General features: G+C 36.4%; 1 protein-coding gene across 1 annotated transcript; it reads left to right on the forward strand.

Annotated features, from left to right (window-relative positions):
• Positions 1 to 9,731, forward strand: LOC144656494 (SKA complex subunit 1-like). The gene is made up of 7 exons (XM_078516719.1): positions 1 to 681; positions 2,715 to 2,839; positions 5,519 to 5,616; positions 5,815 to 5,958; positions 6,892 to 7,027; positions 8,674 to 8,707; positions 9,213 to 9,731. Exons 1-7 carry the CDS (start codon positions 597 to 599, stop codon positions 9,362 to 9,364), a joined length of 774 nt encoding a protein of 257 aa, XP_078372845.1. The 5' UTR covers positions 1 to 596; the 3' UTR covers positions 9,365 to 9,731.
• The last annotated feature ends 2,546 nt before the right edge of the window (positions 9,732 to 12,277 follow it).

Genomic DNA, 12,277 nt, shown 5'->3' on the forward strand with positions numbered 1-12,277 from the left:
GTCCAATGTGGCGCCTGTTAAAATTTTCCGTTTCTTTGTCTTCTTATTTCTTCGAGCGACGAAATTCACAGATGGGGACGTTTGATACTACTGCTGAAATTAAAGCTACAGCTTTTGTTTGTCGTTGTTATTTTGCTGTTTAAAATTGTCATTTTGCTTTCTAAACTTGTGTATCTTAGTACTAATTCTTCTAATAGCGTAAAACTCCTACAAAAATCCGTATTTGCTCAACTTCTATTTCAGGTGGGCTTGCTTACGGGGAGGGCCTGATATACGGGGGGTTATTTTTTAGATGGAAATTTGTGTTTCAAAAATCTTGAATTTGGATTTCTATTTGGACGGGATACAGAAAAGATCACTTTGTTTGTTAGTTTTGTCTCCAGCTCGCAGGAAAAAAACTGGACAGGGTATATTGTTGTTGTTTAGTTGTTGTTGTTGTTGTTGTTGTTGTTGTTGTTGTTGTTGTTGTTGTTGTTCTTCTTCTTCTTCTTCTTCTTCTTCTTCTTCTTCGCCCTAGTCCCTTTCAGTTGCGCACATGCCCGCAATACATAAATCGGTCAGCGGCTACTTTCTGCAATTTGGCGCTAAAACTCAAAATGGCGTCGACGCTGGAAGAAATGGCGGCACATTTTGCTACGAAAACGTCGAGTTTGAAGCGATGCATGGAGTTACGAAGCGCAGGTAAGGAAGTCAGTGAAAAGGAAGTATATTTTTGTTAATCAACTTTCAATTGGCTAAGCTAGAAACGAAATTCCACCTAATGTCTTCGAAGTTTCCATGTTTTTAAAATAGCTCATGTTGTTACATGTTGACAGTTTACATTGCAAGCTTAACCTAAACCCTGCTAAACGCTAAGTGAAGTAGGATTATTAGAAGTACCCCAAGGATGAGTGCAAAAGACACATAAATATAAATATAAGCTAGGAGATCTTTTCTTGATAAACGTACAGTACGACAGCGAATTCTAATAATTTTAATAGTACTTTGAACTTGTAAAAATGCAGAAGGAATTTATCAGAAATTACACATAAAGACAACCAAAATTGGTCACAGTATCTGCGGTGTCTGACATTTGCAGAATGCAGAATGCAGAATGTAGACTGCAGAATGCAGAATGCAGAATGCAGACTAACAGAATATATTGTGTTACCTTTACCATTATTTAAAGCTAACCATAAACAGGCTAACCGGAGTGTAAAGTAGGCTGACCGAAGTGCGTAGTAGGCTAACCGGAGTGAACTTTTCACTCAAGTTAGCCTACTACACACTCCGGTTAGCCTAAATAGCACTTCGGTTTGACCCTGTTTAAGGTTAGCTTTCAATAATGGTAAAGGTAACACAATATATTCTGTTAGTCTGCATTTTTTTTTTTTTTCTGCATTCTGCATTCTGCAAATGTCAGACACTGCAGTAACTGTTACATTCAAGGAATTAAGAGGACATAAAGTAGGAAATCATTAAAAAAATTGTACAAAGTCATTCAAAAATTGTACATAATTGGTGCTACTACATGTATCAGTGGTGGATCAGATTAAAACTCTGATAAACAGTGGAGTGAAGGTTCTTACTTTAAGAGAAGGCTAACAGGGAGGGAACAATATTTTCAACCTTTTGGGCCCTACACAGACATTGTCTGGGTCATACATGATTGTACTCCTTCAAATCGAGGGAATGGCCGGTTTCTTCCTGAGATTAGGCTCGATTTCCAACCGTTTTCTAAGCCTGTGTTCATTGCCCCATGCCATTGTGGGATGTTGACATACCGAACTCCCAAAATGGTTGGAAATTGAGCCAATCCTAACATCTACAACGGATGACGGTAGGTTGTCAGTTATGCACCGTTTTCAAAACAAGGCAGCGACCCGCCAGTGTTCCGCTGGCTTCTTGATTATATGTAGCCAGTTACCGGCTGGTCATTGCAACCAGCTCGAAACAAACAAGCTCGGCATTTTCATGGACGTCTACTCTTTCAGTCCCTGATGCCTACTTGAAAACATTTTAAAACCCTTAGGTTATGAGTCAGGGTTTTCATAGTTATTCGACCTCATACATAAATCACTTTCACTTAATGAGTCACTTACCGGTAATTCAAGTGTCAAGGCATTTTGCACTGCTGTGCTAATTGAGGACACTAAATAGACAACAAATATTATAAATAAAATGAAACTTGTTAAAAGTCCCAACTGGTTGGAGGCTAACCAGTTGGCTATTTACATAGCGTGGAGGAATGAATTCAGGACCACCAGAAACACAAATATATCTAGTGGCAGGGAGAAGGATTTGAACCCGGGACCTCTCGATTAAAGTCCAACGCCCTAACCACTAGACCACAATGTCTCCGCCTGTGCATTGACGGACTCTTAATCAAAATGTTGGGTGTTTTTAATCAAAATGTTGGGTGTTAGTTTTGTAAAATCACGTATGAAAATTTTTGTTGGAAGTAAATGGAAGTTATTTTTTTTTTCCAAATTAAGATGATGTTTAAAGTAATACTTTCTTGGCTTCGACAAGCAGAATCTCTCAGAAATAACAAAAAATTTTCAATAGTGCCAATCTATCAATTGTCCGTGGCACTCGACAATCAAACAATGAAAAAGGGATAAGACTAGTTAAAATTATGAGAATCAAAAATCTTTAATTTTTAAACTTAGATCTTTAAAAATATAATTGTCTCTTGGAAAAAAAATATATTAAAAGAAAATTTTCCTTTTCAGGGAATGCTACAAACTGTGATTCTGTGTTGAGGTCAATTGAAAAAGAGTTAGTGGAGATTGAAGCTGCTTTAGATGTGTTTCAAGCACTTGTGGAGAAAGAAAAGATGCTGTTGGAGCAAGGAGAGGTACACTGTACTGTGTAACTGATACATTTACCAAACTACAGTTATGTGCAATAACATGCAAAATTAATAACTGCAGACTGTCTACAGTACTACTACATGTAGTTGTCATGTGACTGGTGGCTAAATCACTAGTATTATTCCATGTCATTTGACCATGTCAGGAGAACATGTTAATTTTATACATAGCATATTATTAACCAAGCACAAGGGCTGTACTGGGAGAATATTGGCCCTTGGTTTTGACAGTACGGACTGAGCGCAGTGAGGGCCCTATGGAAAAGACAGAGGGTCAATATTTTCACAGTACTGTCCTGAGAAAAGCATGGTTGATAAGAGATTTATTACACAACTTTTTTTTGTGGTGGAATAATCCTCTAATAGATGGTTTTACTTATAATACTCATAGACGTTTTACTCATTTCTCACATTTTTCCTGCAACACTACAAACTTCCAAAATGTCCATGTGTATTATTAATGCTGACAAGTGTATAAATGTACCGGTAATGTGCCTTTATTTTTTATCTTGCAATGACTTACCATTATAAAATGTGCCTTCTTGAAGGCCCCATACATGTATATCACTGATAATTGCCAGGAAATTGAAGTTTGCAGATTTTGATCAACAGGAGATTTCTATTGTTTTTGTTATGAAATTTAGCGATATAAAATCATGACGTTTCGACCTCTCCGAGGTCATTTTCAAGTGCGAATAAAAATATAAATTAGCATAAATATATTAAAATAGTAAAATAGGCAAAATTGTCACGAACGCTGAAATGCGATAAAATATGTAAAAATAAGTGACAAAATATTAATGAAGTTAAAAGGGTTAAAAAACTTAAAAATACAGAAACAATAAGAGTAATTAAAAAGAAAAAAAAAAGAAAAAACCGGCCTAAACAAATAGTTTTGCGCGGCAGCCTCCCCTTCTTGGGAATGGATATCATCAGGAATGGATGCCATTTAGACACGAAGGTGTACCGAAAGCCTACGGACACTGGGCTATTGTTACACTATCATAGCCATGTGGATGTAAGATATAAACGATCACTATTGAACACCATGCTCAACCGTGCATTCAAGCTCTCTTCTTCGTGGAAATTGTTTCATCAAGAGTGTGAACGCCTCAAAGTGACCTTTTCCCGTCTGCGCTACCCAGACGAACTTGTACAGTCAACCATCCGTCAATTTATTGAGTCTAAAGTGTCCGAGGGTGCACCTACCCAACAAAGCGATCTTGAGAAGCAAGACCCAATCAGAATCGTGCTGCCTTTCAAAGACCAGAAATCTGCAAATTCGGTCCGCAGACAACTTGAAGACCTCAGCCGGAAGATCAAGGTAGACATCAGCCCCGTGTACACGAGTCGGAAAATCAAGGATGAAATCAAAGTGAGGGAAGACAAGCCACCCCTTGTGAATCAACAATGCGTTGTGTATAATTTTCAGTGTAACCTGTGTGATGCAGGGTATGTCGGATACACGTGCCGACATTTTCACCAACGGATTGAAGAACACAAGGGATCGGCCATTGGTACTCACCTCAAGGAACAACACGATATGGCCCCAGATGACATTGCGCAGTATTTTAGAATTTTGAAGAAGTGTCAGAGCAAGTTTGACTGCCTTATTTATGAAATGTTTTTTATCAAAGAACTGAAACCAACTCTGAACAAACAATGCGATTCCATCCGCGCAAAACTATTTGTTTAGGCCGGTTTTTTCTTTTTTTTTTTCTTTTTAATTACTCTTATTGTTTCTGTATTTTTAAGTTTCTTAACCCTTTTAACTTCATTAATATTTTGTCACTTATTTTTACATATTTTATCGCATTTCAGCGTTCGTGACAATTTTTCCTATTTTACTATTTTAATATATTTAAATGCTAATTTTATATTTTTATTCGCACTTGAAAATGACCTCGGAGAGGTCGAAACGTCGTGATTTTATATCGCTAAATTTCATAACAAAATCTATATCCAAGAAATTACTTATCAGGATTTCTATTGTCTGGCAAAATTTGATTTAATCACCAAGCAATTCTGCAATGTCTAAATTAAACTATTACATATACTGTACTTCTTGATTTTTCTGCTGGAACTGGTTCTCAATTTCTTATACTTGTTGTAGGTTGGGGGAGCAAATCAAAGCTTTATTGAAACAGGTCTCTAAATCTTGGCCACAATAATAAAAAAAAACATCTTGTCACTACCCCCCCCCCCCCAAAAAAAAAAAAAAAAAATGACAACCAACATGTACATCAACTTGTATTTGGGTTTACAACCCCCTCCCAGGAAGAAAAAATCCTAAAACCCTATAAACCCCTCCCCATGTTCTGAATTTGCAAACTCTTGCCCCCCCCCCTTCTCCCCATTATCCTCTATGCCACTTTTCTCTTTTAAAAAACCATGAAAAAGTGACAAAAAATTGCCATTTCATGATATCACCTTATATTTCTTTTGTTGTCATATTTTTAATTGATAGAACTGACTGGCCGGGAGTGTACCATTAGTTAACTTATAATTAAATTGTAATAAATTATAATTATTGTTATAATATTATTTTAAAAAACGAGTGAAGTAAAGCCATGTAAGCCTCATACTTGCTGTAGTTCAAACCCTGTTCCTTAACTCTAGTTTCTCTAATTAATGTTTTTGTTTTTCGTAAAATTTTATTTGAAGGCAATGAAAGATGTTGCAACTAAATTTAGAGAAAGACTTGAGCATGTGGCATCCAATCTTCCTTCGCATTTGCCTGGAGTGGAAAAGGCAGCTAAAAGGTAATTCAAATGAATACAGCATCTTGAGTGTTTTTAAAAGTCCTATAATACGTTGATGCACCAATACTACCACTTTTTATCAGTTGATGCTACAATAATGGTATCAAATGCCTAATCATTTGTGAGCATGTTGTGGTCATTTTTTGAAAATACAGGCAAAAAACTCAGACATGCGGTTTTCTAATCTTGATCTTTTAGGGGCCCTGAAAAAGAAGAAGTTGTAACAGACGCGGTAACAAAACCAAAAAAGACCCGTCGGGCTAAAGACACATCCTCTGACACTGGACCAGAATTTCCTAAGTTAGCCTACCTCACAGTTGAAGAGTTTGAAGAAATACCAAAGTAAGGTTTGAGTTGGTTTGTTGCTGACTTTTATTTTTTATTTTTATTACTTTCAGGACGTTTTTGCAAAAAGGGCAGTACGTTTTATAAAAGCATATGCCCCGAAAAAGTTTAAAAAAGAACGTGGCGCGAGACTAGTACACGTAACACGGATTTGTAGACTTTTGTGATTCTATTGTGGTCGTTTTCAGAGTGTGGATCCTTAACTGACAACTAAGCTTCCAAAATGAGTCGCTCGTGAAAATTAGGGGTCAAGACCAACAACATTGACAGCATGAAAATCTATGTGATGTTTGTGTTTGTGCACATGACTGGAGACCTTAGAGTCTCCTCGGTGGGCGGCGGGTTTAGGAGCCGTTCTCTATCGCTTCTTTCACAGGATCGCAACTTTCGAGGGCTCGCTTCTTTCGGGTGGCTAAAACTATACCATATGACACAACCATAGGTCATCTAAAATATCAAATCGTTTTGGTACAGCTCAAACAACAGAAACAATGCCCTTAGCTCTCAAAACAATAGCAACTGCTTTATTAGTGCACTAGTAGAATTACACGCTTACGAAACCTCAGATAGTTTTTTAACCTTAATGATCAATTGTATTTTTATTAATTTTACTGCGAATTTCAATTATATATATTTTTAGCCGTATCGTTCTTAGCTTTTAGGGGTTTTTAATCAACTTTGTAATTATTTCGATTTTTAATTCATTTTTTTTATGTCATTATTTTTTTTATCTCAGGACCTCCCTGAAAACCACACTAGTGAGTGGAGCCTCCTGTTAAAAGATCATTATTATTATTATTATAAACCCCTTAACCCCTTTTTGGGCGTGGCTCAAACGATTTATTTTATCCCTAATAGGTACCAATTTCAAACCAAAACTCTACCTTCCTTTGTTATACATTTAAGTGTTCTGTGCTCACATTGCTGCAGGTATATCAAAGGTCGCGTCTCGTATGATCAAGTCAATAATTCCATAGATGAAATCCATAAAGTTATCACAGCAAAGTACAAGATTCTGCGTCTTCCTCGTTCAGCCATGGGAGAGCCAGTTATGAAGAAATACAAGGTACTTACTGTTCTGTCTGAAGTACATACTGTCTACAAGTCTGAGCGAACTCTGAAGGCCAGAGAAAGTCCAACATAGTTTACGTTCTCATTTTTGTTCCATCGTTGTTTGATGTAGCTTGTTCCAGTTGTCCGGTTACGTAGTTGTGCAACAGCGCTAAGAAAGGGGGGGGGGGGAGGGAGTAGGGGTGGTTGGTACAGGGCAGGAAAAAACATTGAAATCCACTTGCCCAGTGGACCAGTAAATTTCAGTTTTCACTTGCCCCCACTTAAACTTTTCTTGCCATCACTCAGACTCACAAGACTACTAAGGCTAATTTCACTTGCTCACCAGGCCACCAAACTTTTTTTTTTTTTTTAACTGCGCTTTTATTACAAACAACACTCACAAGCTATTTACATGGTACTAGAAACAATACAATACATACGTATCTAAATTACAACACATTATATATTTAACACTACATTACAATAAGTTAAACAATGCATTAATTACAGTCGCTGGTACGTTACATTTAAATGTATAATTGCATTGCTTACATTACTAAAATTCAGACTCTAACTAGCTGAGAAGGAATTTCCATTTCTGTTTAAATTTCTTCTCATCATTCGACATGACAGCGATATATTTTTCAGGCTCGATTTTCTCGTGCACTAATGAGATGAAGTCATTAAAAACGCCTTTGACATTGTTAAGTGCGTTGACATAAAGAAAATATTTGCCCAGCAGTATGAGATGATTGAGGGCTAAACGGTGCGTACAAGGACGGGTAATTCCAAATAATACATCCAAACTTTCATTCTCACTTGCCCCGGGCAATCACACCCCGAAATTTTCCTGCCCTGGGGTAAAAAAGGGTAAAGAATTCATACTGTACTTGTTTCATAGTTTTTTAAATAACTTTTGTTCACAAGCGGGGAAAAAGCGATAGGTGGCGAGGCTAAAAGTGAAAAGAGCAGAGCGAGATAGATGTTTCATTTACTGACGCTTGCTTTCTCTTTCTCAACTGCGTGAGCTTTCACTCATTTCGCCAATACAGTAAAAACCCGCGTATAAGAACAAGTGGATTAAGAACACCCAGGCCTGATTTTAGGAAATAAAGTACCATTTATATAAGAACACATTCAGCCTGAAAAATGAAAGTTGTTCTTATATGGAAAAATATCAAAGATCAACACTACTTTTCATTGCACACATAATAGTTCCACCCCAATGACAGTACAGTATTGCCTTGATTTATCAATTTTATTAAAATTAAAATACAATTGTGTGCATATATATTGATTTCATCTATTGGTAGCCTAGTATGTTCCTTATTTTAAGAAACTTTTTTTAAGAACACTTAAGAACACTTACAGGCTGATTTTGCAGATTATAACCCTTTATATATGAACCAAATCAGCCTGAACCGCCAAAATAGGTGTTCTTATACGCGGGTTTTTACTGTAATCCGACATGGTAGTTATTGAACGGGGACTGCTTGAGTGTTCTTTGATTGGGTGGGGTTTGTCAAAATTTGTTTCGGTGCTTTGACGACGATTTTGAAGGAATAGCGCCAATTGCACATGTACATGAAAGTCCCCTTGCCTTCATTAAACGATTATTCTTCCACTTAGTGATCAAGTGTTTGTTATATGTTCCTTTAGGCTTTCAAGGAAGCGGAGACTCCAGACACAGAAGGTATTAAACTAGATGCTACATGTACGATAGAGCGATTTTCAATTGAGTGTCGTAAAACCAAAACCAAAGTAATCGCTCTGGCCAATCACAAAGGACACAGACAAACCAGTGAACCAATCAAAACTCCAAGCAAATACATGTAGCCGGCGATAAGCGCGTGGAAACGTTTGTTAGTGAGTGACGTTTGGGTTTTGTTTTACTTCTGATTCGTTGGGAAAGTGTGAAAATTTTTCAAACCAATTGCTAAGCGTAGTAAAGCAAAACCAAAGCAATTGCGAGTTACTTTCAAAATTCAAGTGAAAACCGCTCAATTCTGTGAATCAGACAGATTATCGCCTTCGCAAGATTGAGCAGGGTAATTGTTTTACTTTTCAACAGCTTGTTACAGGATTTCCCATCTCCTATCACATCCCCCGCGTCCCGTATTTCTAAAGTAGTGCGCAATCTATCCTGAACTGGAAATCCTATACATGACACAGAACGGTTTTGTTTTTATGTGTAACAGGAGAGTATTTCTTCATCGATGACGACCTCAAGACGTACTCACAGCTCAAGATGGACTCTTCAGGCAGGGCAATACTCACCATGTTGAGACACTGTGGACGGCTCAGGGAAGTACGAGGCAAAAAACTGCTGAGATATGTGCTCAAACTGTAAAGTACTTTCCTTTTTTCCTTCGTGCCTTACTATAACTGTAGATATCATTTTTTGAATGTTGTTCTCCGTCACTGGAAGGTACACTTCGCAGTTAAGAGAGTATAGAAAGTTTTCTGAAAATGTCAATGCTCTGGCAGAGAATCAAGTTGTGTGGATCACATTGTATTGCATATTTCCGCACCGCCAGCGAAACATCTTTTACCTCCTAAGAGTGTGCTAAAATACAAATGTTCTAAATAGCACCTGTCAGTCTTCTGTTCCAGGACTAATTGCTGCAGTTATAGAACCACCTAAACAGTACCACGTGAAAGTCCTGCTCAAAAGTTACATTTGAAAAAGATAGAATAAACGGTTCCACGTGAAAGTACTGCTGAATAGTTTTTATTCAAATGGTCTCACTTTAGTATAGACACACGACGTCATGTCAGGTCATCCATTGACACATGACGTCATCGCATCACACATCACCACACCTCACCACACCAATCACATTACATTGCATTCCGTATACATGGTTGATATCTGGTTTCAACAAAAGAATTCCCTGTTCAAAGGTTCCTCCTGGGAATAAAAAGTCATTTGACCCTCATATAATTCCTAAAGATAAGGGAGCCAAGGCTACATATGTTACAAAGTAATGGGAACCCGCCGCCTCAATTATCGTAAATAAAGTAAAAAAGTTACTCCAGTACTGGTATAAACTTTCCCTTTATTTTCCCTTCATTTATCATACATTTCGTATTCGTACCTAACAAAAAAATTGGAAATTGCTTTTTTTTTCTATGGTTTTGTAGATCTTTAAATAACATTTCCTAAAGCACGGATAGAAAACAGCGTTGTATAAAAGCTACCTCGATTAAAAAAAAAGTGCGCGTTAACGTCTCATAACGAGACTTTAAAAATGTGTAAAAGCAATTAGTCTTGTACCCAGGTATTCTCAACATTCGTGAGAGAGGTGAGATCTGGAAACGACAATAAACTCTGTCGTCCGAGTGCTTCTGGGATCGTTTAGGTATACGCGAGAAAAATTTAAAATGGCGGGGAAAAGTGAAAAATGGCACCATCCCGGCTTATCTTTACGTCTTCGCAAACGATACTACAGCTAATGAACTTACACTAAGCTGGGGATCTTTTGTATTTATTATTTTTAAAATTAAGCACTTAAAATGAGAAAAAACTTAAATGTGTTATCGCCTACAAAATAATTAGATCTCCTTTCTCATAGAATTAGAAAAAAAGTCGTTGTGTATTTATTCTCTGGAGTCTTGCAATACTTAACTATATTTTGATTTAGAGTTAATTTGAAACACTAGTTCTATTCGCTATATAATTTTTTTTTCTAATAAAAAAATTCGTGTGTGATAGAAAAAAGGTGCTTTGCGTCATCTTTGATTCGTACTCGTCTTCAGTCCGTGTGATATTTTTGTCATTTTTAGCCTCGTAACACTCGAAGCTATAACATTGTCATTTCAATTTGCTAGATAATTGTCCCTCCTTTGTGCAATTTCTTGCATCTCAACGTAGTTTTTCGTTTGTGTGTCAACTTGTTTGATTGATTGAGTGGTTTATTAGCTTTAAAATAATTGCCAGTTATGCAATCTGTCTTCTGTTTCCTCGTTGTTTGTCGTGTTAGATGTTATTATGTGAAGAGATCTTTTAATTGTTAAACGGTTAAGGTAAGATTTGTTTGTCATTGGCGTAACGTTAGTACTTTTATGAGCAAAGGTTAGTTGTACCTCGAATATGCTGTTTTGATATAAATTTATTTGTCATCTATTATAGTTAGTGAATATCTCATTGTTTGTTCTTTGTGTTATTTTTGGCCTTATTAAAGTCGTCATCGTTGTTGAGTTTTGTTGTCTTTAAAGAGCTTCTGTTTGTTAGTTGCTAATGTTGTTAATACCCAGTTATTTACTTTAATTTCGTCAATATTGTTATCTCAATTTACACCTCAAATTTAACTTTTCTAGCTTGTTAAGTTAGTGGTTTTTATTGGTTAGCCTTAATGATGTCCGTGCCAGTTTATTTTAATTTATGTTAGGCAATTATATAACTATGAAAATAAGCATTATCATGTTCTGTTAGGTTTTTTTTTTTTTGTTATTCGTTAATCATCGTTCTTGTCTAGTCACTTTGCTGGTCGATGTGGCTCTCTAAAATTAGCTCACGTGGTTAAAATTTGTTGTTCCTTGTTGTTAGTTGTGCTTGCCTAGTTACTTGTAACTGCTTTGCTTTTGGTCATATTGTTATTAGTCGTCGTTATTGCATTTGTTCGTTTTGTGAATCACTAAAGTAAGTCTTCGTATTTTTCTGCTAACATAGTTATGTGTTAGTTGTTATAGTGGACCTTCGTTCTTGTTTAGTTGTATTTTAGTGACATGCAGTTAATGTGCTTCTTAACTAGTTTTCTGGTTTTAAGTTAATGTATTATGCGTCGTTGCCATTTTGGTATGGCTGCTCTTAGCTACTCTTGCATTATTATTTTTTATTTGTTTCATGTTCGTTTGCCTCTTTGTGTTTAATACTGCTATGTGCATTTGTTTGTTTGTTTGTTTGTTGTCATATTCTTAGCGCCACTTAAAGGCGCCAATTTCTGTCCTAGCATAACATTTGGTTATTTTGTTATTCTGTTCGTAAAAATAGTAACAAACAGATAAAAAAGTGAAAACGACTTTTTGTATTATTAGTAACGTCTATGTTAAGAAGTTAAAAGTCAACTCCTAAGTCTGTGTGTTTTGTCATTTTTCCTGCTTAAGTCTATTCTTTCCAGCGAGTATTTAGAAATGTCAATGCATAAGTTTATGTTAGGTGTCTGTTAGTGTTATTCATATGTTTATTGTTTTAGATTAGTTAAACGTCTACACCTTTTATAATTCTGTTTATTTAATGAAGCCACTAGATAGCTTCCAATAT

The sequence above is a fragment of the Oculina patagonica genome, chromosome 1, assembly GCF_052425735.1.
Source record: "Oculina patagonica isolate OP01 chromosome 1, crgOcupat, whole genome shotgun sequence".
NCBI classification, from domain to species: Eukaryota; Metazoa; Cnidaria; class Anthozoa; order Scleractinia; family Oculinidae; genus Oculina; species Oculina patagonica.